This window comes from Myxine glutinosa, chromosome 3, assembly GCF_964187855.1.
Source record: "Myxine glutinosa chromosome 3, kmMyxGlut1.1, whole genome shotgun sequence".
Taxonomy (NCBI): domain Eukaryota; kingdom Metazoa; phylum Chordata; class Myxini; order Myxiniformes; family Myxinidae; genus Myxine; species Myxine glutinosa.
The window spans coordinates 69,708,365-69,735,076 of NC_136263.1; the positions used below are offsets into that span (position 1 = coordinate 69,708,365).

At 47.0% G+C, this 26,712-nt stretch overlaps 2 protein-coding genes across 10 annotated transcripts in view; one reads left to right on the plus strand and one right to left on the minus strand.

Annotated features, from left to right (window-relative positions):
* LOC144891325 (transcription elongation regulator 1-like) overlaps positions 1–26,712 on the minus strand; it is a 573,096-nt gene that overhangs the window by 343,410 nt on the left and 202,974 nt on the right. The gene's annotated exons all lie outside the window — the stretch shown is intronic.
* LOC137423444 (uncharacterized) overlaps positions 1–26,712 on the plus strand; it is a 146,360-nt gene that overhangs the window by 19,159 nt on the left and 100,489 nt on the right. Inside the window, 8 exon segments of the mRNA XM_078774192.1 lie at positions 536–739; positions 1,066–1,332; positions 1,702–1,929; positions 2,182–2,225; positions 3,113–3,201; positions 20,416–20,573; positions 20,737–20,803; positions 22,130–22,259. Of these exon segments, the coding sequence (XP_078630318.1) occupies positions 536–739; positions 1,066–1,332; positions 1,702–1,929; positions 2,182–2,225; positions 3,113–3,201; positions 20,416–20,573; positions 20,737–20,803; positions 22,130–22,259 (1,187 nt within the window).

A 26,712-nucleotide genomic window follows, 5' to 3' on the forward strand; every position in this document is an offset into this window, starting at 1 on the left:
CCAAGTCTTTAAAACAGCTGTTCACCACCATCTCTTATCTTCCCCCATCCAAAACCTTGATCTCTTCTACCCTTGTTAATACACCGCAAATCCACCTCCTTCAATCTCCAACTTCTTTCCTGACATTCCTAGTAGTGTTCATTTGTTTTATACCGTGTACCTCTACCAGCCCTCTCCCTTCCACTGATCTACCGACGTCCATTTTCTCTACTGTTGTTGTGCTTGTATGCTTTCCTCTCCCTTTTCCTCTTGTTTCCTGCTCCCTTTTTTGTATGCTTTATGTGTTCGTGCATGTTTTTGTGTTTAATGTGTCAGCTCTTACATGAGCCTCGACTCTGTATACATAAAAAATAAAAGTAATGATGCTTGAGATATTGGTGCACCCTATAACCTACCAAAAGTCCTGCAAAACAAACTCCTTCCCCTAATTGTTCTGTTCTTGATACCTGTTATTTCTGTACATGTATGACTGCATACTGTATCATTTGTCATGATAACATAATTGAGATTGTGTGAAACAATTTTTTCTCAACAGCTTTAAATGCTCAAGGTTCAGCTGCTATTGTCACGACGACAGGACCAGTTACGTCGAGCAGTCCAGTGACATCGGTTGTCCTATCTCTACCCAGCCAGGCTGCACATCAAAATCCTAGGCCTCTTGGTCCAGTCACAGCGTTTCCTCCAGGGATGGTTCCTCCTTTTCGCATCCCATTGTCAGGCATGCCTCTTCCTTTGCCAGGTGGAGATTACAGCATCTACTTTGCGAATGTTTGTCTCACATCTCACCTTAACCTTTTAGTTATTTTCTCTGTCGAAACCTCATGGATGTTTTTTGTTTTAATGCAATATGTTCAACATAAAAAACACACAAAAAATGTTTTAAACCCTCATCTTTCAGTCTTTTTAACCCCGTATCCCATTTTCTTTGTACATGCTTGTTTACTTTTCTTTTCTTCTTTTTAAATTTTCGATAGAAAGTCGAGCCTCGTGGAAGAGCGCTTGGCATTTGATAGACATGCACAAAACGTGATGGAGACGACTTAACGTTTTTGTTCACCCGTGCAGGCCTAATGCCAATGCCTCCTCCTCTGGTGCCTATGATACCACCACCCGTGGCCGTGGCCGTGGCCATCCCGGCATCACGCTCTCTCTTGGTATCGGCAGCCGGAGCATCGCCGGCAGGCAGCCCGATGGTAGTTACTGTCTCAGGACATGGTCCAGGCAAAGACTGGACAGAGCACAAGATGGTGGATGGGCGCACATATTACTACAACATGCGGACACTAGAGTCGACGTGGGAGCGGCCGGCCGAGCTGCAGGAGAAGGACAAAGGTACATAAGCTATAAATTGGAAGGCCTTTTAATGTAATTGTGCCATTTTGTTTCGTTTTCTAAGCAGAAGTTAAAATTAATTGAGAATCGATCTGAAATCTGATGCACTTTAATTCCACATTTAATTTGCATTTTTGATTGAATTTAATACATTGGGTTATTATTGGAAGCTTTCATGATCTTATTTTGGGTGTTGTAAAATCTTCCAATGCCTCTCCGAGCCACCTGAATTTGGTTTGGTTTGTTGCAGGACGTGGGACAATACCGTGACCTCAATTTTCCGTGTCGGCTTATGTATTTGCGCCCTGTCAGGGTGATCAACTGTTGTTTTCTGTGTACTTAATTGCCTTTTTGGGTCTCTGGCCTCAGAGAGGGATGGAAAAGAGGGTGAAGCCGAGACCAAAGGGGGGTCGGGCCCAGGGCAGCAGGAACCCGAGGACATGGAGGTGGATGCGGAGAAGGACGACAAGATTGAGGAGAAAAGGGTGGGACACTGGGGCTTCCTTGTCAGCGAGAGCGAGGTTACTGTGCAGCGCGAGTTTGAGTCCTGGCAAGGTCCTCTCAGCCTGAAAGAGTGTCTGGCATTGTGCGGCGAAGGTAAAGGAAGCCGCTTGGCTTGCTTTGTCATAGCGCTGACATCCCACGCCATTCGCTAGTCGCTTTTTTTTGTTTTTTTTTGTTTAGGTGCTCCAACAGAGTACCTCGTAGCATATTGAGTTCACATGTGGGAGTCGTGCGATAATTTTTCTTTTCGTGTGCTGATTCGTTTTTGGCACAACGACTTCAAAATCTGCCCCGTATTGCGAGTCCGTTTTTTTTTTTTTTTTTTTTTTTCCCCCCCCCCACCAGTGAAGCTGACTATTGGCCACCATTCAGCAGAAATGTGCTTGCTGGTGAGAAAATGATAATTTGTGACCTTTGTGATCTGTAACATGTGGCGATTCTCTGATGAATATTAATGAGTGGTCTCCTAAAAACTGGCTATCAATCCTTTTTGGATGGTCAAGTGACTACGCCCAAAGCAATGTACAGTCTTATAAACTTTGAAGGTTAAATTATTATTTTTTTTGAATGTAAATTTCCAGGTTAAATTTCTAACCGACAAGTGGAAAGAATCCGTACTTGTCGAGCAGTCACCCATGTTTGTGAGTGCAAATTTTATAGCCATGATTCTGTCTTCAAGGCCTTGTGAAAACTTCTTCTTCGCTGTCTCTATAATTTGTCCTGCATTAACATTTTTGGGATGTACATAGACATTCGGCTCAAAAAGTGGTGTTTTGAAGGGCGATGAGGGAGGGAGGGGGTGCTGTGGGTGTTGATGTCCCAAAATGATGTAAACAACTCGCTTTTGTGTAGTGATTGTTATTTGCAAATAATTTGGTTGCAAACTAGACGTTTCGTCCAATTGAGTAATTATTCTTTCTTTTTTCGATCGTGATGGCTTGCTCTGTTGTGTGAATGAAAAGGTCTTTGGGATATAATTGCCTTGTTTTGTGATGTTGCCGTATCTGCATGTCACTGCGCTTTTCACGGTATTTAATTGCACTTTTGAAGCACAGAGTTTTGCATTCCTCAGTATAGGACACTATTAAGAAACGAAGCCTGTCGAGCTGCCTGCCACCAAAAGTGTTTGATCCTGTAATGATGTGATGCCAGGTTTAGTGATAGGCAGTTGGTAATCGGGTAAAGCATGTCAATATTTTTTGAGAACACTGTAATATTTGTGAAATATGACATTAACATGGGCCTTTTTCCCCCCATTTTTCTTTTGACATGGCAGGAGCCTAAAAAGGAAGAGATGTCTGAGGAGGAAAAGGCTTTGCAGAAAGGAAAGCCAATTGCTACTTCAGCAGTTCCTGGAACACCATGGTAGGTGGACTCATTCAACAACGGTCATTACCTCCGCCATCACAGGTAGACGGAGGTTATGTTTTCACCCCTGTTTGGTTGTCTGTCTGTGAGCTGGATATCTCAAAAAGGGATGGACAAAACTTGGTGGGCAGGTCGGGTGTGTGACGAGGACAAATTGATTAGATTTTGGTGAAGATCTGGATCTGGATCTGAGAATTTGTTTTCATTTTTTAAAAAGTGATTCTTCATCATTGAAAGATTGGGCCAAAAATGATACATACCGTAGCATGAATGAATGAATAATCGTTTTAAGGCAATTTTTCCCCCACTAGAGGGGGGTTAGCCTTGCGGGCCCCACGACAATCATGGTTCCCTGTTTGAGGCAATGTTTTTATGGCCGGATGCCCTTCCTGACACCAATGATACATAGCATGATATATGATACATAGCATGATATTTCAAAAAGTTGCAGATGGATTATGACAAAACTAGGTGGATGAATTGGTTAGGCTACAAGAACAAGCCGATTAGTGCTCTTCTACGTCCCAACATGAGGTACTTCTCGTGGCCGGTCCTCCTGCGAGTCCCTCTGCCATCCTGCGGAAGCACAACGCGGACCCACTCCACTGCCGACGCCGATTATTTTGCTCGTGATGCCGACTGCCCCGACCCACTCTTGCTCAGTCCTTTTCCACAAGTGCACACGGGCCAAAAATGCGACCGCCCACAACCAAGCCCAGGAATGAGAGAGATGAATTCTGCGACTTCCCGATCCGATCACCAGAACCAGAGAGCAATAAATTCTGTGACTGCCTGCCACGCAGCCAGTACCAGAAAGAGAGAGGAAGGGAGAAAGGAAGGAGGGACGCGCCCTCCTTTTTACCTCCCTGACGTCACAATCGACCAATCCCCGCGTCCCATTACATCATCCCATCTCCACGACCAATCATCCTCTTTAGGGCGGGGCCTCACAGCCTGCTTTTGACGCCCAATGACGAAGCTCAGGGCATGGCCTGTCGGTTACGATGCTTCAAGGCGGAGCCTAGCCATCGTTCGGGGGGGGAGGGGTTTACTTGCCAGTCGTAATGTCTGGGTACTGTCCGTTTAATGGCAGCTGTTGTAATTGTTGTTACAATGGCGGCCCTTTTGGATGAAATTAAAACGTAGGAAAAAAAATCACAGGAGGGCAATTACACACTGGGCATTACCCTTAAGCCCTACCTAATTAGCATAGCTCCACCTCTCGAATGGAGCCACATATACAGTCGTGGCCAAAAATATTGGCACCCTTGCAATTTTTAAAAATAACTCAATATTCTCTAAAAACAAGTTGAAATTGACAAAAGTATTTGACCTCCACAATTCTTTATTTCACTGTAAATATTACAGAACCTTTGTTTTTAATTCAGAACTTAATGTATCCTTTTAAATCAGAAAATAAAAAGAAATGTCATTGACAAAATTATTGATACCCTCGACTTAATATTTGGTAGCACACTTAATATTTACCTTTGGACAAAATAACTGCAGTAAAGCATGTCCTATAGCAGGGGTCAGGAACCTTTTTGACTGGGAGAGCCATAAAAGCCAAATATTTCTAAATATATTTCATTGAGAGCCATATAGTATTTTTAACGTATAATAAATTAAATATGTCTTACTTTTAATGTGACTTCTGGTGCTGCATGGTTTTGCTGATGGCCTTGTAGTCTGGTTCATACGTGGTGAGGTTGAGCTTCATGCAGGCGTTGAGGCTTCCATCAGTTAAACGTGAGCGTAGGTTGGTCTTAATGTTCCTCATATGCGAGAATGACTGCTCACATGCATATGTAGAGCCAAACATGGTCAATACGGCAATACTCACACGCTGCATTGTGTGGTATGTCACAGGAAGCTCGTTCCAAGTTTTAAGAATCAGCTGGTCTTCAGGTTGAAGATTTTTCATTTCTGTCCACTTGTGTTCCCTCGCCAGCTCTGCTCGCTGTCGCGCAAGACTTTCCAACTCTCCATTAAGTGACTTGAACTTACTCATCCACATGTCTGATGCCTTCAGGTCAGCAACTTCCAGCTCAAAGTCTCCGATAGAGACCCCGGGGATGCATGTCAGGTCGATTTTGTCCACTGCACACATGTGGATGAGTGATGAACTTGAAAAGACCAGTGCGCGCACGAAATTCTCCAAAACGTGCTTTGAATGACTGCAGGAGATTGGACGTAAAGCCAGCTAGCTGCTGGAGATCCAGATGTTGAGTGGAGTCACTTGCTAAGCATGCATCTCTAAATTGTTGCAGTCTTTCAAAGTGCAGAAGACGACCTGTTTCAATGTCCCTGAGAAAGACTTCCAGCTTGCTTTCAAATGCAAACACTGCTTGTTGAAGGGATGAGATTGTATTTCCAATACCTTGCATTTTCACATTGAGCTGGTTCAGATGGCCAGTTATGTCCACGAGATAGTGAAACTGCAGGAGCCAGTCAGTGTTGTCTAGCTCAGGATGCTTGACGCCTTTCATTTCAAGAAAAGTCCGGATTTCACTCAGGCAAGCTGCAAAACGGCTGAGCACCTTCCCCCTTGACAACCAACGCACGTTGCTGTGTAAAAGCAGACCGGGATAATGATTCCCAACTTCTTCTAACAGAGCTTTAAACTGGCGATCATTTAAAGCTCGGGCAACAATAAAGTTGACCACTCGAATGACCAGCGACATCACCTCACCAAGCTCCTGGCCACACGTCTGAGCGCAAAGCGCCTCCTGGTGCAGGATGCAATGAAAACTTAGGATGGCTCTCTTTTCATGTTCACGGAGAAGCGCTACAAATCCTTTGTTCTTCCCCAACATACAGGGTGCACCATCAGTACAGACAGAAATAAGTTTATCCATCGGTAGTTTTTTTTCTTTAGCAAACTCCATGAAAGACGTGAATAAATCCTCTCCTCTTGTTGTCCCTTTCATTGGCAAAACAGCCAAGCTTTCCTCACGCAGTGTGTCACCTGCAGCATACCTGGCAATTATACTGCACTGAGATAGATGGCTAACGTCTGTTGACTCATCTAACGCGAGAGAAAAGTATGTCCCGGCGTTTATGTCCTTAATTTGTGTTTCCTCGACTTGATTTGCGATCATGATGCTACGATCGTGCACAGTTCTTGCTGACAGGGGCATGTCTTTTATTCGTTTGATTATCTTGTCTTTATTTGGGAAGTCATCAAACAGTTCATTGGCCACATCAAGCATGAATGTTTTGGCATACTCGCCATCTGTGAATGGCTTTCCATTCCTTACTATTGCCAAAGCACCCGCAAAGCTAGCGGAATTCCCGTCACCTTGCTTGGTCCACGCACGTAGTTGCTGCTGACTCGTCTGCACTCTCCGCTGTAGCTCCTCGCATGCACTTTTCCTGCTGTCCCCCGCTGGATATTTCGATGCAAATGAAGCATGGTGCGTATCGAAGTGCCGCTTTATATGTGACCGTTTCATCGATGCAATTTTATCATTGCATATTAGACATACCGCAGATCCTGCTCTCTCACCAAATGCAAATTCCTCTGTCCACGCAGCCTGGAATGCACGGTAATCATCGTCTTTTTTTCTTTTCGCCATCTTTTCCGTTACAAGGGTTGAAGCGGATAAACTAGTTGGCTATCTGATAAAATTGATTTCTTCACCTTTACAATGACGCGGACATGCTCGCGAGCCATTGGTTCCCGACCCGACCCACGGGTGACCCGTGAAATTTATCTTCAAAACTAATTTCTGTTTACTTTAAAATGACACAGTATTATTAAGAAATATCACAAGTATTTTAAAATCAGTTCCAAACTGTTTTTTTTTTTTTTTTTTTTCAACTCAAAATTGTCTGGGACCCAATATGCCGTCACCGGAAGAGCCATATATGGCTCGCGAGCCATAGGTTCCTGACCGCTGTCCTATAGCCATGAATGAGCTTCCTACACTTCTTTATTTTTCTCTTCTTTTTTCTTTTTTGTATACAAGATCGAGGCTCGTGTAAGAGCTAACATCAATCACACAAAAAATACAAACGGACATACAATAAAGGGAGCGGGAGACAAGATGGGGAGAGAGAGGGAAGCACACAAGTACAACAGCAGAGAACAGGAACAACGGGAGATCTGTGGGAGGGAGAGGGCTGGGGGGGGGGGGGGGGGCAGTGGGAATGGTATAAAACACATGGACACTGCTAGAACTTCCAGGAAAGAAAGAAGTCGGGATTTCAAAAAAAAGTGGATCTGGGGTGAATTAACGGGGGTAGAAGAGATCAAGATTTTGGATGGAGGAAGACAAGAGATGGTGGTGAACAGCTGTTTTAAAGACCCGGAGGGAGGAATGGGATTGAAGAGAGTGAGGGAGTTCGTTCCAGAGGCGGGAGTAAAGAGGAGTGAACGTGAGCAGAGAGTCTTGATTTTGGCAATTTCACCAGAAAAGGGTTGCTGGCAGATCTTGTGCGACCTGTAGGAATGTTTGGGGGACAGAGCACAGATAGGACAGAACACTCTACTGGATGTTTGGCCCATTCCTCTTGTGCAAACTGTTCCAGTTCTCCCAGATTTGAAGGGTGCGTTCCCCCAACTGCTGTTTTCAGATCTCCCCACATGTGTTCAATGGGATTTAGATCTGGACTCAATTGCTGGCCACCTCAGAACAGTCCAGCGTTTTGTCTTGAACCATTCATGGGTGCTTTTCAAAGTGTGTTTGGAGTCATTTTTCTGCTGCAACCCATGACCTTCGACGGAGACCCAGTTTTCTGACATTGGGTTGAACATTGCGCTCCAAAATGCCTTGGTAATCTCCTGATTTCATGATGCCATACACACATTCAAGGCACCCAGTGCCAGAGGCAGCACAGCAACCCCAAAACATCACTGAACCTCCTCCATGTTTGACTGTAGGGAAGGTGTTATTTTCTTTGAAGGCTTCATTTTGTTTTCTGCAAACAAAGAGATGATGTGCTTCACCAAAAAGCTCTAATTGGTCTCATCTGTCCACAGGACATTCTCCCAGAAGGATTTTGGCTTGTTCAGGTGTGTTTTGGCAAACTCCAGTTGGGCTCTCTCAGCAGTGGGGTCCTGGGTCTTCTGGGTCTCCTTGGCTGGGTCTTCTTCCTGGGCTTGGTCTTCTTCTACAGAACCCCCTTTCATTGAGTTGGCGACGGATGGTGCAAGTTGAAACTGTCGTACCTTGTGTATGAAGGTCAGCTTGAATCTGTTTGGCAGTTGATTGAGATGCTTTCTCCACCATTCAAACAATCCTTCGCTGCAATCTTCGATCAAGGTTTCTCTTGCAGTCACATCCAGGGAGGTTGGCTACAGTGCTATGGGCCTTAAACTTATCTAACATTGCGTACGGTGGACACAGGAACATGAAGGTCTCTGGAGATGGACTTTTAGCCTTGAGATTGTCCATGATTGGCTACAATCTTGTGTCTGACCTCCTCAGACAATTCTCTGGTTTCTTTCTTTTCTCCATGCTCATTGCGGTACACACAGTGACACAAAACAGCAGAACAACTCCTTTTCTCTATTCAAACTGGTTGAAAGAGTGATTTTTATATTGCAGACACCTGCAACTCACCACAGTTGAGTTCAATTCCAAAGTAAAGGAGAATCACCTGCTTGAATATGAATGAATGAATGCTCGTTTTGAGGCCATTTTTTCCCCGCTAAAGCGGGGGTTAGGCTTGCGGGCCCCATGACCTCATGGTTCCCTTTTTGAGGCAATGTTTTTATGAAACATTGCTGATGAAACACCTGCTTGAAATCTAATTATTTCTAACAACTTCTAAATGGTGCCAATTATATTGTCGTGCGACTCCGATTAACACCAGAAGATCGCGGATAGGCCTAAACGGTTTATTCGGAGGCGACAACCAAACATGGATTTTACTATGTCGCACGGGAGGAAGAAGGAAAATGGAAGCTGCGCAAAAAGTTTACCTTGTGTGCCGACTGCAGCTTCGGTCCTGCAAGGAAATTTATTCAACCAGGCACAGGTTTAACAGGGGATGGAAAATAATACAAGGGTTTATTGCAAAGAAAATCGGGACAGGGAAAAGCACGCGCCGATAATAAAATGTCCTAATTGGGACGCCCCCACGCACAGATATCAGAAACAAAAAGTAATAAAAGAACACGATCGTCGTGTAATTGGGGAATGTGGGGTGCGAGCCTATCTGTCTGCAGTCTTGTAGTCGTGTCCGCTGACGTCCCACGCGGCCCTCTCCGTCCGCCTCCGAGCACCACCAGGCCCCGCTCCAAGCGCCACAAGGCCTCATTCAAAGTTCCAAAGCACCCACGAGGTCCCTCGCTCCAGCACCACAGCAACGCGAAGGCCCGAGCCAACGCCCACTCCGTTCGCACACGAAGCCCCAAAGCATGAAAAGCACCGCGCATCCAACGCAGGCTAGCGGCTCCAAGCGAGGTCGATATTCACACACGTTCAGCCTGCCACGTCCCAGTCAGCTCTCCCGAAGCGAACGTGCAAGAACAAGCGAACTCCACTCGGGCTATATCTCAACTCAACTCGGGCTGCACAAGACCAAGCGCCGGATGTCCAAAAAGGGCTAGCTGCGCAAACAGGAGCACGAACCGCAAGACTCTCCAGACCAACTCTCTCTCTCTAACTCTTTCTCTCCCTGGCGTTCGGCGCTCTCTTAAATAACCTTGCTGGTGACGTCACGTCAGCCTTGGCGCGCTACCCAATCAGTGCCCTCCACTGACTCGCCGGCTGGAGGTTCACGCCTACCGCGCCACCCCAACTCTCGTCCCCTGTTCCATGGTCATAGCGCGTGGCACTCGAGGTGGATAGGTCTGCCGGAGGTGTAATTGGCGGCGGCCATCGTCGGCGGTGTCCTGGCCTGGTTTCCTTCCGAAGTCATGTCAGGGGAAGGGAATCGTTTAGTGTTGCACTAGGGACCTATCTATGGTGTCTACAGGTGTGCATTGCCATAAGGGACAAAGGTTTGGCTGATCAGGTGAGACACACAGGGGCGTTATCTTTTAATGCCTACGCTACTTATCACTCTAACATCCTGGTATGCTCACAGGTATACTCTTAACCGACAAAACGCCTACACATGAAACTTATTACAAGGTAGATTCCTTACCGCGACAGACGAAGCACGTTACCTACACAGATCTATCTGGCTCTACATATCACTACACCACCCGACATAACAATATTGTCCGGGCCATTTTAGGATTTCTGTGTGGAATAAGCTAATATTTAGTAATTTTTTCAGATTTCTTTGTTTTGTTCCACTGCAAACCAAAAAAATACATATGTGGATGCCAAAAGATTTTTTTAATTTGAACAATTTTCTGGAAGCAATGGTGCATTATTTGAAAAACGTGCAAGGGTGCCAATATTTTTGACCACGACTGTACGATCTTATGCTCTACAGATTCCCTACTTAATTGAATCGAGGTTCTTCTTTTGTGTCACATGGTCCATGTTAATTCACACAATCCTGCCTTCACGAAGGTATTTCATCCCTACCCTCACAAACGTAACAATATGTAATAGTATGGTCACCTATCTCATCAATGGATGGAGGCCGTGAGTTGGATCACTGAGTCTCTTCGGGACATATGCTGTGCCTTCAGTATAATTTGCCACCTGACTTTGCTCGCCAAGATCTCTGTCTGTGGTATTCTCGGTTATCTTCATTACCTGGCTCCCCTGACTTTCTCCATGTGCATAAACAGCATGTGGTTATTTATGGTAGGTTCCTTTAGTTATCAATTTCTCTCCCTGTGGAGACTGGCATGTCCCAAGGGAAAGGCCTATGGACGGATCCCTTGGCTTGCATAAACATCTCGTGAGATGTTTCCTACGGCGCATCTTGAATAGAACTGGGGCTGAATCCACCATCTTAGTTTATCTTGTATTAACCATACCATCGGACCCTGGTGTTGGGCTAGCGGCTAGGGTGCCGGCTTAGGATCCTAGGATCCTGGGTTCGAATCCCGGTCAATCGCTGAATTAACGCCAGGGGGGTTGACTCAGCCTGTCATCCTTCCGAGGTCGGCAAATTGAGTACCAGTTCACTGGTAATTCCCTGCTTGTCGTTAAAGGCAGCAAAAAGGGTTGGCGTCGGGAAGGGCATCCGGCCGTAAAACATTGCTTCAAAAAGGGGACCGAAAAACAACAACAACCACAGTTCCCGAAAAAGGCCAACCCCCGCTTGCGGGGAAAAATGGCCTCTAAAGGTGGTTTTAACCATACCATCGGACCATATAATAACGATATTTTCATCTGAAAAGCGTGCCGAATATAAACTACAGAATGCAAAGCTCAAATTTCAACAATCGGGAGAATTCCCTCACAATGTTTTCATCAGTTACCAACCATTCTTAAGAGGCCGAGTTTATGAACGAGGATCGATTTGAAAGAAGGATCAAAATACATGGATGGTTTTGAGGGAGTTCATGGGGGTTACGGATATGGTGTGAGAAATGGAGAAGGTGAAAGGATTTTGGAGTTTGCTGATGGAGCTGATTTGTTGATTTGTAATACTCAGTTCCAGAAAGAGGACAATAAGCTTGTTACATACACGTCAGGTGGGTCGACGACAACCGTTGACTACCTGATGGTGCGTCGGCGAGATAGGGGGCACCTTCGGGACACAAAGGTGATCCCGGGGGAGGAGGCTGTTTCACAGCACCACTTGGTTGTCTGCGACATAAGGGTGAAAGGTGCGAGGAGAGCTCGGCGGGTGAAGTACCAACCGAGAATGAAGGTGTGGAGGTTGAAAGAGGTGACAGTAAGGGAGGCATTAAAAGAGAGGCTGAGTAGGGTAGAGGATGATGTGGTTGAGCTTGAAAGTGGTTGGATGTCAATGAAAGCTAGTCTGTTGGGAGCCGTTGGTGAGGTATGTGGATGGACAAAAGGACCACCGAGGCACTCGGAAACATGGTGGTGGGATGTTGAGGTTGGAAAGAGGATTGACGAGAAGAGGAAGAAGTTCAAAGAGTGGCAGAAGGCGAAGGGTACGGGAGCAGAAACAGCAGAGCATGAAAGTTATAAGGCAGCCAGGAAGGCTGCAAAGAAAGAGGTAGCAAAGGCGCAGGAGGCATGTAGGAAAATGTTCGGAGAACGCTTGGATTCGGAAGAGGGTCAGAAAGCAGTATTCAGGATTGCAAAGCAGATAGCGAAAGAGAGGTGTGATGTGATGGGGGTGAGTTGCTTGAAGGATGAAGTGGGACAAATCGTTGTCGACCCAGATGGAATTAAAGGAAGATGGAAAAGATATATGGAAATGCTGTTGAATACAGAGAATGAATGGGATGGCAACATAGAGAGTAACCCAGTTTTAGGACCGGCAGAGAAGATAACTGAGAAGGAAGTTGAGGAAGCGATAAAAGCAATGAAGAGTGGAAAAGCGGGAGGGCCGACGGGAGTTGTGGGAGATATGTTGAAGGCAGCAGGAAGTTGGGGTGTGAAGAGAATGACAGAGATCTGTAATTTGGTGGTGAAAGAAGGCCGCATTCCAGTGGATTGGGAACTGAGTACCCTCGTCCCTCTATACAAGGGGAAAGGTGACCCTCTGGAGTGTGGCTCGTACCGAGCGATAAAGTTATTGGAGCATGGAATGAAGGTATTGGAAAGGGTGTTGGAGAGGAGGATAAGGAAGAAAGTGAAGATCGACGAAATGCAGTTTGGATTTATGCCAGGAAGAGGAACGACAGATGCGCTTTTCATTGTGAGGCAGTTGCAGGAGAAGTACATGGATAAGAGGAAGAAGTTGTTTTTTGGGTTTGTTGATCTGGAGAAAGCATTCGATAGGGTTCCACGCAAAGTATTGACATGGGCATTGAGGAAGTTAGGAGTGGAGGAATGGTTGATCAGAGTAGTGATGGCAATGTACAAAAGAGCACGCACAGCTGTAAGGACGAAGGACGGGAACAGTGGTGAGTTTGAGGTGAAGGTGGGAGTGCATCAGGGGTCGGTACTAAGTCCACTACTATTTGTAGCTGTGATGGAGGTGCTGGCTCAGACAGTAAAGGAGGGTTTACCGTGGGAGTTGTTGTATGCAGATGATCTGGTGTTGATTGCGGAAAGTATGGATGGACTGAAGGAAAAGATGAACAAGTGGAAGGAATGTATGGAGACAAAAGGTCTGAAGGTGAATATCGGAAAGACAAAGGTGATGGCAAGTGGTAAAGCATGTGGTGAGGTGGAAAGAACTGGGAAGTGGCCGTGTGCTGTGTGTAGGAAGGGTGTCGGAGTGAACTCCATTCAATGTACAATGTGTGCTGAGTGGGTTCATCAAAAATGTAGTGGTCTGAGAGGGTCATTAACCAGTGTGGCAGCTACATTCAAATGTAAGGTGTGCACAGAGGGAGCTGCAGATGGAGGAAATGTTGAGTTGGATCTTGGAGACGGCGTGAAGCTGGAAGGTGTGAAAACATTTTGCTACCTTGGAGACATGCTGAATGGAGAAGGTGGATCAGACTCGGCAACGGTTGCTCGAGTGAGATGTGCATGGAAGAAGTTTCGGGAACTGAGTGGCGTGCTGATGAGGAGGAGAGTGTCGCTGAAGCTGAAGGGAAAGGTGTATGCTGCATGTGTGAGAAGTGTTATGATTTATGGGAGCGAGACATGGGTAATGAACGTAGAGCAGCAACGAAGGCTGGCAAGGGTGGAAATGCGAATGGTTCGATGGATGTGCGGAGTATTGTTGAGAGAGAGGAAGACAAATGATGAATTGCGAAAGATGATGGGAATATTGCCTGTGATTGATGCTGTGAAGAGGAACAGGTTGAGATGGTTTGGTCATGTATTGAGGAAGGATGAAAGTGACTGGTTGAGAAGAGTGATGGAAGTTAATGTAGAAGGAAGTAGAGGACGGGGAAGACCGAGAAAGACTTGGCTAAAGATGGTGGAAGAAGAAATGCGGGCAAGGGGGTTAACAAGGAGAGATGCAGAAAATAGGGCAAAATGGAGAAGATTGTCATGGGGACCGCAAGGCTAACCCCCGCTCTAGCAGGGAACATGTCCTTAAAATGCATGTTGTGTTGTGTGTTGATCAAAATACATGACGTATCTTAGCCCCCATGGTTTTATTAATTTTGCTGTACTGAGTGAAATGGCTAGCCCATATTTACAAGATTAAATTTTATAATTTTTCGGTCAGATTACAAAACAAAATATTCTGCACATGTATACTCTCATCTAATGTCTTTATATGCCAAGTTTGGTTTCAGACCAGGTCACTCTACTCTGGACATGCTGCTTCTGCTGTCTCAACAATGGATGGAGGTCCTCAATGCCAAACAGGAAATCAGAGCTGTCTCCCTTGACATATCAAGGGCCTTTGATACAGTCTGGCACCCAGCTCTGCTCACCAAACTCTCCTCCTATGGTATCCATGGAAATCTCCATGCATGGCTTGTGGACTTCCTCTCTGGTCGTAGTCAACGTGTGGCCCTGAATGGATTTCTCTCATCTCCCCTTCCTGTTCAGGCTGGAGTTCCCCAAGGAAGTGTGCTGGGCCCTGTGCTTTTTCTGGTCTTTATCAATGATCTCTCTGACTCTCTGGAAAATCCTCTCTATCTCTTTGCTGATGACTCCACTCTCTGCCGCTCCATTCCTCTTCCCTCAGATCGGCAGTCTGCAGCCTCCTCACTCTCTGAAGACCTGGACAAAATCACAGACTGGTCAAACAAGTGGAACATGTCTTTCAATCCTGCCAAATCTCACTCTCTTACTATGTCTCTCCGAAAAGATCGACTGGACAACCCTCCCATCTACTTTCTCAACAATCCTCTCCAAGAAGTTCTGTCACTCAAGCTTTTGGGTCTCACTATCTGCCATGATCTTTCTTGGGAAAACCACATTTCCAAGCTGGCCTCCAAAGCCAGTCGCCGACTGGGCATCCTCCGTCGTGCGAAGTCCTTCCTCGGCACACCTGAGCTCCTCACCACATACAAGGCTTTCATCCGCAGCTCAATGGAATACTGTTCTCCCCTATGGGCTGGTGCTCCTGCCTCACACCTGGCTCGGCTTCACGCTGTTGAATCCAAAGCTTTCAAAATCATTGGAATCTCCCGCGATGAAGCTATCTCTGAGGGCCTTTCACTCACTCACCGCAGGCAGGTAGGTGGTCTTTCTGTCTTCTACCGACTCCTCTCCGGCCTTGCTCCCCCAGCTTTCTCTGTGCTCTGTCCCCCAAATATTCCTACAGGTCGCACAAGATCTGCCAGCAACCCTCTGATGGTTAAACTGCCGAAATCTCGGCTCTCTGCTCACCTTCACTCTTTCATTCCTCTTTTCTCCCGCCTGTGGAACAAACTCCCACACTCCCTTCAATCCCTCTCCTCCCTCCAGGTCTTTAAAACAGCTGTTCACCACCATCTCTTATCTTCCCCCATCCATAACCTTGATCTTTTCTACCCCCACTAATTCACCCCAGATCCACCTTGTTTGAAATTCCAACTTATTTCCTGGAAATCCTGGCAGTGTCCATATGTTTATACTTCTCCCACCCCCCCCCCCTTCACATGCCTCCCCCCCTTCACATGCCTCCCCCCCAAAGCCCTCTCCCTCCCACAGATCTCTCGATGTCTCCATGTCTCTCGGTCCCTGCTCTCAAATGTTGTGTTTGTGTCCTTCCCCCTCTCTCCCCATCTTGTCTACCGCTCCCGATGTTATTTGTTTTATGTGTCTGTTTGTCTTTCTGTGTGATTAATGTTCGCTCTTTCACGAGCCTCGATCTTGTATACAAAAAAAAAAAAAAAAAAAAAAGTTTGAACAAAATCTGACCATGCATGTCCTAGAAATGGTTGGGGACACGTTTAAGTATCAAAATGGCAGCCAGTCGGCCATCTCGGATCTGATCTCGAAAGAAAATGACATGCATATGCAAGCCATAATTCATTAATCAGTGTGCCAAGTTTGAACAAGATTGGTAAATGCATGTCTGACAAATAGTTGAGGACGTGTTCAATATCGGGTTTATTTTTTACAACTAAAATGGCCACCAGTCTAGCAGTCAGCCATATTTGATCAGATCGCAAAATAAAGTGAGGTGCTCGTATATGCCCTCATGTGCTGTGCTTGTGCCAAGTTTGAACAAAATCGGACTATGCATGTCCGAGAAATTCTTGGAGACATGTTTAAGTAACAAAAATAGCGACCAGTCGGCCATCTTGGATCTAATCTCAAAAGAAAATGCCGTGCATATGTACGCCATTATTCATTATCTATCTCTGTGCCAGGTTTGACCAACATCGGTTAATGGTGAGAAATGGTTGAGGACGTGTTCAACATCGGGTTTTTTACAACCAGAATGGCCTCCAGTCGGCCATCTTTCATCGCGTTGCGAAACAAAATGATTTGTAGATGCCTTTGTGCCAAGTATGAACAAAATCTATCCATACTTCTCCGAGATATGGTTGCGGATGCACAGACGGATGGACAAGACCCAGTCCTTAAGCAACCATTTCGGACTAAGTCGAACGGGCTAATAAACCATACAGACCGAGTCTAAATGGACATGCGTGGCAAATGACAATCTTACTATAATTCACCAAATGTCCGTCTGTCCGTTTGAAGGTACCGCAAATACGGCTCAACCGATCGCAACGATATTTTGGGTGGGTATTCCTGGGACCCCTGGGAGTAAAATAGGCTATATTGTTTTTCCAAGTTTTCCAGTTTTTCCAAACACGATGGAATAATATTTACCGATATGAACAGTGATGTGGCTTTTTCTGAAATTCTACAAATACTGTTTAGATTTTGATGAGAATTACGAACCTGCCGCGAATGCGGAAGTGGACAGATTACGCAATGCGCGGGTTTGATAATATCCAAATACAACCGTCATTCAATCGTAATGTTAAATCGTTAAACGTTAATCGTGTTGATCGTTTTGTTAAAGTATCAATTGATGAGTGGAATTGAGTGAATACAATTACGATTTTGAATTCGTAATTGTATTCACCCAACCGTACGGAACTTCACATCAGGATTTAAATATTTGTTTATGTCACGAATGTTGTTAAAAGTTTATTTTTTAATATTAATGTTATTTCATTTGTGATTGGAGTTATGCTGTTTGGAATGGAAAAAGAGATATTGAGTTCAAGTGAATGACGAAATGCCGTGACGGTTTCTACTTTCTAAACGTGAATTCGCGGATCGCCATATGCAGATTCGCCATTGACTGCGTATGGAACAAGCGTACCCGTTTGTTTGCCGATGGGTACGTTTTTCATGGAAGTCCTTCACTAACTTGCTGTCCATGTCTGACGTGCGACTGAAGGTGTTACAGGAATGTGGAATTTATTGGTTTCATGCTTTAGCTTTCGACATTTCTGCATTGTCTGTTTGCTTCTGGCCTCCCACCCATGCATAGCACGGGTACCTCACTAGTATACATAATGTGCTGTCTTATCTGAAAAATATTGTCTTGATCTGGATCCACATCAGTTCAACTAATTACTTTTTATAGGCTGGCAATATAAGCAAAATATTACAGTGCTGTCCATCATTGAGGATGTTTTGGCTAAGTGTTGAGATTGAAAGCACTTCAAAAAGGGGAAGAAGGTTAAAAACAGGCTTACGATGAAGAAGTTACATAACCATGTAATCAAACGTCCTTCAACACGTTGAGTGTGCCAGCGTAAACAGGTGCAATGTGTTTTTAAAAATACAAGATTGAGTCTTATGGAAGAACAAACCATGTGGAAGTGGATTTAAAAAGTCATAACAGTAATCTGTCCGTCCCTAAAATACTCCCTCAGTGTTGGGGTACCAGCAGGTGTCGTGAGGTGGGTGGGAGGTTTCATAAATCCCACAATACAGTTATGAGTTTGACTTTCGAACCATATGAAGCTTCCTTCTCCATATCCGGAAATAAACACGATCACAACACATTGGCTTATTTGATATCTCAACACAATCGTGATTTTGAGTTTCCTCCCGAACAACGCCACTTTTATGCTTCCGAACGTGGTTGCGAATCTTTCTAAATTTCTCAATACAATATTATGATTTTGGTTTTTGATCCATACGAAGTTTTTTGTATCCGTCTTTTCTCGCCGGCAGATTCTGCTGTATTGTTTATCATGTCAGAATGGCGTCTATATTTGTTTACCTCACGGGTGGTTGTAACATTGTATTTTGTTATACTAGGGCATGCCCGTACGTGGGTGCAATGCCCGTACGTGGGTACGTGGGTACGTGGGTGCGAGTACGGTGACAATCCCCCCCCCCCTCTATTTACATGAAATGGTTTGGTCCATGAAATGTTTTGGTCCATTCGCAACGCCAAAGCGAACGGCGAACGGCTTGCGAGTACAGTGACAATCCCCCCCCCTCTATTTACATGAAATGGTTTGGTCCATTCGCAACGACCACAGAACCCCCCCCCCCCCCTCTATTTACATGAAATGGTTTGGTCCATTCGCAACGCCAAAGCGAACGGCGAACGGCTAAATCGCCATAGCTCGGTAACTACTTCTCCGATTAATTTCAAACCTTGAAAAGGCACATCCTCGGGTCCCCAGCAATATACCTGGCAAGTTTAAAGTATATCGGACCCGTGGTTGTCGAGAAACAGCGGTCACAGACATACAGACATACAAACATACAAACATACAAACATACAAACATACAAACAAACAAACATACACACAGAGATTAATGGAATTATAGATAGACTAGGGCATGCCCGTACGTGGGTGCAATGCCGTACGTGGGTACGTGGGTACGTGGGTGCGAGTACGGTGACAATCCCCCCCCCCCTCTATTTACATGAAATGGTTTGGTCCATGAAATGTTTTGGTCCATTCGCAACGCCAAAGCGAACGGCGAACGGCTTGCGAGTACAGTGACAATCCCCCCCCTCTATTTACATGAAATGGTTTGGTCCATTCGCAACGACCACAGAACCCCCCCCTCTATTTACATGAAATGGTTTGGTCCATTCGCAACGCCAAAGCGAACGGCTAAATCGCCATAGCTCGGTAACTACTTCTCCGATTAATTTCAAACCTTGAAAAGGCACATCCTCGGGTCCCCAGCAATATACCTGGCAAGTTTGAAGTATATCGGACCCGTGGTTGTCGAGAAACAGCGGTCACAGACATACAGACATACAAACATACAAACATACAAACATACAAACATACAAACATACAAACAAACAAACAAACAAACAAACATACACACAGAGATTAATGGAATTATAGATAGATTAATGCTGTAGTATTAATTTGTGATTGGAATGATGCTGTTTTGAATGAAAATATAGAGATTGAGTTTAAAGATGATGTGAGGGTTTCCATCCGTGACATTCGCAGATGCGCCATTTGCAGTTTCACCATTGACTGGGTGTAGAAACAATTCAGCTTTTTTTTTTTTTTTTTTTTTTGCCCAAGTCCTTCACGAACCGGCTGTGCATGTCTGACGTTCGACTGAAGGTGGCACAGGAATGCGGAATTTATTGGTTTCATGGTGTGGCATTTGCTGTTTCCGCATTGTCTGTGTGTATTCAGCATCCCACCCATGTGTAACACAGGTACCTCACTAGTTTAAATATAAGCAAGGAAATAAATGCACAGGAAAAGAGCACAGAGAGAGGAGGAAACACCGTAATCTGCAAGTAGGAAGGTTGGGTTCAGTTGGGTGAATGTGGGAAGAAAAGGTCACGAGTCGGGATGTTGGAAAAATTGCATAGGATTATGATCCACTGCCTGCTTTTGAAGCCCTGGAGAAAAGAGTGGAATTGAGCAGCCTCAAAAGGTGGTTCCACAAATGGAAGAGAAAAGGAACAAAGGAGTTGAGGTCTGCAATTAGCATGTTCGATAGTCCGTTTGTTCTGTATTTAAAAGATTTAGCTCGTGGAGAATCTAAATGACAAAGGGCAAAAGGTTTGCATCCTAATGGAAGATCAAAGGGGAACAAGAATTCAAAGATGTATTTCCATGAGACACGTGTCCCATCGATGTTGTGGCATCTTGATGTTATCTACGTTGAATTTTTTGGGATGCGTATGCAGTCAATTCAGGATGTGATGTTTCGGGGTTTCTTTAATTTCAGCTGGTATGATGTTCTCCCTCATGAGAAACTTTGTTTCGGTTGACTACGTTGGCCTCCACCTGAGGTTTTACCCAGAATGCTTCGGCTGGTATGATGTCACTTCCTGTATCGCTTGTGTGTCACTTCCTATGTTGCTTATGATGACAAGTCCATTCTTGCATGCTCACAGGTGTGTTGTGTGGACCGGCGATGATCGTGTCTTCTTCTTCAACCCTACAACACGTCTTTCCATGTGGGAGCGTCCCGAGGAACTTTTGGAACGAGCCGATGTTGACCGCATCATTCAAAACCCACCACATAAGCACAACAGTGAGCAATCAAAGCATGGTATGTAGTTGTTGGGCCAAAGTGGACTTTGTGTTCGATTGACGCCACCATTTTGCCATCTTGTTTTGACACCAGCGGCAACCTACCAATCGTGGGCACCACTCCGCACTTCCGTTTTTAATGTGCATTTTCAGTTAACTATCCCCTTCTTCCACCATTTTAGAAAAAGAAGAAAAAGCAGTTGAAGAAACAAAAGAAGAGGAGGAGGACATTAAAGCCAAAAGGAGAAAGTGGGTTTGCTACTTTCTGTGTTTACTGAAAGACATCAGTTGAATGCGAATGAAATCGTGATTGGAAGTATTTTTTTTTTCTTCATGTCGTGTTCATTGTGGGATCAAGCCTGGTTACTACCTCCACCCCCTGAGGTGGATGGAGGTTATGTTTTCACCCCTGTCTGTTTGTCTGTCTTTGTTCGTTTGCCTGTGAACAGAATATCTCAAAACGTTGTGGAGGTGTATGCTGCATGTGTGAGAAGTGTTATGATTTATGGGAGCGAGACATGGGTAATGAACGTAGAGCAGCAACGAAGGCTGGAAAGGGTGGAAATGCGAATGGTTCGACGGATGTGCGGAGTATCGTTGAGAGAGAGGAAGACAAATGATGAATTGCGAAAGATGATGGGAATAGAGCCTGTGATGGATGCTGTGAAGAGGAACAGGTTGAGATGGTTTGGTCATGGTTGAGGAAGGATGAAAGTGACTGGTTGAGAAGAGTGATGGAAGTTAATGTAGAAGGAAGTAGAGGACGGGGAAGACCGAGAAAGACTTGGCTGAAGATGGTGGAAGAAGAAATGCGGGCAAGGGGGTTAACAAGGAGAGATGCAGAAAATAGGGCAAAATGGAGAAGATTGTCATGGGGACCGCAAGGCTAACACCCGCTCTAGCAGGGAAAATGGCCTTAAAATGCCTGTTGTGTTGTTGTTGTTGTGGACAGTTTCGGATGAAATTTGGTGGACAGATTGGCTGTATGATGAGGAAAATTTATTACATTTTGGTGAATGTCTGGATCCTGCAACTGCCAATTTTTTAAATGTGATTGTTCACCATTGAGAGCACCAAAAATGATATATAGTATGATATCTCAAAAAGTTATGGATGATTTCGGACAAAACTTGGTTGAACAGGTTGGGTGTGTTGAGAACCAATTGCTTCGATTTTGGCGAAGATCTGGATCTGGATACGAGAATTGTTTTTCTTTTTAAGTGATTCTTCGCAATTGAAAGATGGGGCCAAAATCATATATAGTCTAATATGTCAAAATGTTGTGGAAGGATTGTGATACATCTTGGTGGATGAGTTGGGTATGTCACAAGAAGAAACTGATTCGATTTTGGTTCAGGTCCGGATGCAGAATGCGGCCTATGGCCTATCAGTGGGATACAAAGCTTAATCTGTTCAATCTGGCAGGTATGTGCTCCACCAAGTGCCGTTCTCGTTAACAATGCTTTTCCTGTCACTGGCAGTGGACAACATGAGTTTCAGGAAAAAAATGGGCAAGTTCACGGCACCTTTGATCAGATTTTAATTTTCGTCCTTGGTGCTTTGTGTATGGTGCAGGAAGGACGACACTGAGTCTGAAGCAGATAAAGAGGCGAGTGAGACAGAGATGGTTGCAGCAAGGGAGAGAGCTGCCCTGCCTCTGGAGGCTCGTGCAAATCAGTTTCGCGATATGTTGCTTCATCGTGGGGTAAGATGGATGAGGATGGATTAATTTCTCTCTTCTTCTCTTCCCCTCTTTCTTTTTTTCTCTCTTCCCTTCACTTTCTCTCTCCCCTCTATATATTCCCCATTTCCCACTGTCTTTCCTGCCCTCTCCCTCTCTCCCACCCCCTCCGTCTCTCCCACCCCCCCCGTCTCTCCCACCCCCTCCGTCTCTCCCACCCCCTCCGTCTCTCCCACCCCCTCCGTCTCTCCCACCCCCTCCGTCTCTCCCACCCCCTCCGTCTCTCCCACCCCCTCCGTCTCTCCCACCCCCTCCGTCTCTCACACCCCCTCCGTCTCTCACACCCCCTCCGTCTCTCACACCCCCTCCGTCTCTCACACCCCCTCCGTCTCTCACATCCCCTCCGTCTCTCACACCCCGTCTCTCTCTCACACCCCCTCTGTCTCTCACACCCCCTCTGTCTCCCACACCCCCTCTGTCTCTCACGCCCCCTCTGTCTCTCACGCCCCCTCTGTCTCTCACGCCCCCTCTGTCTCTCACGCCCCCTCTGTCTCTCACGCCCCCTCTGTCTCTCACGCCCCCTCTGTCTCTCACGCCCCCTCTGTCTCTCACGCCCCCTCTGTCTCTCACGCCCCCTCTGTCTCTCACGCCCCCTCTGTCTCTCACGCCCCCTCTGTCTCTCACGCCCCTCTGTCTCTCACGCCCCTCTGTCTCTCACGCCCCCTCTGTCTCTCATGCCCCTCTGTCTCTCACGCCCCCTCTGTCTCTCACGCCCCCTCTGTCTCTCACGCCCCCTCTGTCTCTCACGCCCCTCTGTCTCTCACGCCCCCTCTGTCTCTCACGCCCCCTCTGTCTCTCACGCCCCTCTGTCTCTCACGCCCCTCTGTCTCTCACGCCCCTCTGTCTCTCACGCCCCTCTGTCTCTCACGCCCCCTCCGTCTCTCCCGCCCCCTCTGGCTCTCACGCCCCCTCCGTCTCTCCCGCCCCCTCTGGCTCTCACGCCCCCTCTGGCTCTCACGCCCCCTCTGGCTCTCACGCCCCTCTGTCTCTCCCACCTCCTCTATCTCTCCCACCTCCTCTATCTCTCCCTCTTTCTCCCGTTCCCCTCCCTCTCTCTGTCTCAGTCTCTGTCTCTCTCTCTGTCTCTGTTTCTCTGTCTCTGTTTCTCTTTCTCTCTCTCTCTCGCCATTTCTCTTTCTCTTTCTCTTTTTCTCTATCTCGCCATCTCTTTCTCTTTCTCTTTCTCTTTCTCTCTACCTCGCCATCTCTCTTTCTCTGTCTCGGTCTCTTTCTCTTTCTCTTTCTCTCTCTCTCGCCATCTCTCTCTCGCCATCTCTCTCTCGCCATCTCTCTCTCGCCATCTCCCTCTCGCCGTCTCTCTCTCTCGCCGTCTCTCTCTCACGCCGTCTCTCTCACGCCGTCTCTCTCACGCCGTCTCTCACTCGCCGTCTCTCTCTCGCCGTCTCTCTCTCGCCGTCTCTCTCTCGCCGTCTCTCTCTCGCCGTCTCTCTCTCGCCGTCTCTCTCTCGCCGTCTCTCTCTCGCCGTCTCTCTCTCGCCGTCTCTCTCTCTCGCCGTCTCTCTCTCTCGCCGTCTCTCTCTCTCGCCGTCTCTCTCTCTCGCCGTCTCTCTCTCTCGCCGTCTCTCTCTCTCGCCGTCTCTCTCTCTCGCCGTCTCTCTCTCGCCGTCTCTCTCTCGCCGTCTCTCTCTCGCCGTCTCTCTCTCGCCGTCTCTTTCTCGCTGTCTCTGTCTGTCTCTGTCTGTCTCTGTCTCTTTTTCTTTCTCTTTCGCTTTCACTTTCTCTTTCTCTTTCTCTCTACCTCGCCATCTCTCTTTCTCTGTCTCGGTCTCTTTCTCTTTCTCTTTCTCTCTCTCTCGCCATCTCTCTCTCGCCATCTCTCTCTCGCCATCTCTCTCTCGCCATCTCCCTCTCGCCGTCTCTCTCTCTCGCCGTCTCTCTCTCACGCCGTCTCTCTCACGCCGTCTCTCTCACGCCGTCTCTCTCACGCCGTCTCTCTCTCGCCGTCTCTCTCTCGCCGTCTCTCTCTCGCCGTCTCTCTCTCGCCGTCTCTCTCTCGCCGTCTCTCTCTCGCCGTCTCTCTCTCTCGCCGTCTCTCTCTCTCGCCGTCTCTCTCTCTCGCCGTCTCTCTCTCTCGCCGTCTCTCTCTCTCGCCGTCTCTCTCTCTCGCCGTCTCTCTCTCTCGCCGTCTCTCTCTCTCGCCGTCTCTCTCTCGCCGTCTCTCTCTCGCCGTCTCTCTCTCGCCGTCTCTCTCTCGCCGTCTCTTTCTCGCTGTCTCTGTCTGTCTCTGTCTGTCTCTGTCTCTTTTTCTTTCTCTTTCGCTTTCACTTTCTCTTTCTCTTTCTCTTTCTCTCTTTTTATCTTTCCTGGGAAAACCACATTTCCAAGCTGGCCTCCAAAGCGTCACTGACTGGGCATCCTCTGTCATGCGAAGTCCTTCCTTGGCACACCTGAGCTTCTCACCACATACAAAGCTCTCATCCGCAGCTTGATGGAATACTGCTTTCCCCTCTGGGCTGGTGCTCCTGCCTCACACCTAGCTCGTCTTCACGCTGTTGAAACCAAAGCGTTCAGAATCATTGGAATCTCCCTCGATGAAGCTATCTCCGAGGGCCTTTCACTTACTGGCAGGCAGGTTGGTGGTCTTTCCGTCTTCCACCGACTCCTCTCCGGCCTTGCTCCCCCAGTTCTCTCTGGGCTCTGTCCCCAAAATATTCCTGCAGGTCACACAAGATCTGCCTGCAACCCTCTTATGGTTAAACTGCCAAAATCAAGACTCTGCTCACCTTCACGCCTTCATTCCTCTTTTCTCCTGCCTCTGGAACAAACTCCCTCACACTCTTCAATCCCACTCCTCCTTCCAGGTCTTTAAAACAGCTGTTCACCACCATCTCTTATCTTCCCCCATCCAAAACCTTGATCTTTCTACCCCCGCTAATTTCACCCCAAAACCCACTTTTTTGAAATACCAACTTCTTTCCTGGAAGTCCTTGGTGTCCTTGTTTTATACTTATCCCCCCCCCCCCTTTCCCACGCCTCTTCCCCCCAAGCCCCCTCCCTCCCACACATCTCCCGATGTCCCTACTCTCAAATGTTGTGTTTGTGTGCTTCCCCTTCTCTCCCCATCTTGTCTACCGCTCCCCTTTTTATATACTTTGTCTGTTTGATTTGTTTGTGTGATAAATGTTAGCTCTTTCATGAGCCGTGATTCTGTATTCAAAAAAAATAAAAAATAAAAAAATCTAATTATGATAGACGTTATAAAGAAACGATGTTTACCAGGATTAAGACAAAGCTTGGCGGATGAGTTGGGTTGGTGGACAAAGCCTGGTGGAAAATGATATTTTCATTAAGGCCCGGATGTAGATCCAACCTATCAGTGGGATACAAAACGTAAACTGTTCAGTCTAGCAGAGGCAATCTAATCCTATGGAACAAACTCTGGTAACAAACAACGTCGCAGAGGTGGAACGAAATGTAAAATGTCCCATTCCCTCTCTCTGCCTCCCCCTCCCTGCTGTCTCTTCCTCACCCTCTACTTCCCCCTCCGTCCCTACCCCTCTCCTCCCTGCCACTCCCCTCCCCTTCTCCCCTTTTATCACCTCTTCCCTTCTCTTCCACCCTCTTCCCTTCTCTTCCATCCTCTTCCCTTCTCTTCCCTCTTCCCTTCTCTTCCCTCCTCTTCCCCCATCTTCTACTCTCTTCCCTTCTCTTCCCTTCTCTTCCCTTCTCTTCCCTTCTTTTCCCTTCTTTTCCCTTCTCTTCCCTTCTCTTCCCCTCTCTTCCCCTCTCTTCCCCTCTCTTCCCCTCTCTTCCCCTCTCTTCCCCTCTCTTCCCCTCTCTTCCCCTCTCTTCCCCTCTCTTCCCCTCTCTTCCCCTCTCTTCCCCTCTCATCCCTTCTCTTCCCCTCTCATCCCTCCCTCCTCTTCCCTTCTCTTCCCCTTCTCCACCCCCCTCCCCACCTCCCCACTCTTGCACCTCCTCTCTCCCCCTATCTTTCTCTCTCTTGCCCCTCTCTTTCTTTCCCTCTCGCCCTCTCTCTCCCTCACCCCTCTCTCTACCTCGCCCCTCTCTCTACCTCGCCCCTCTCTCTACCTCGCCCCTCTCTCTACCTCGCCCCTCTCTCTACCTCGCCCCGCTCTCTACCTCGCCCCTCTCTCTACCTCGCCCCTCTCTCTCGCCATCTCTCTCTTGCCATCTCTCTCTCGCCATCTCTCTCTCGCCATCTCTCTCTCGCCATCTCTCTCTCGCCATCTCTCTCTCGCCATCTCTCTCTCGCCATCTCTCTCTCGCCATCTCTCTCTCGCCATCTCTCTCGCCATCTCTCTCTCGCCATCTCTCTCTCGCCATCTCTCTCTCGCCATCTCTCTCTCGCCATCTCTCTCTCGCCATCTCTCTCTCGCCATCTCTCTCTCGCCATCTCTCTCTCGCCATCTCTCTCTCGCCATCTCTCTCTCGC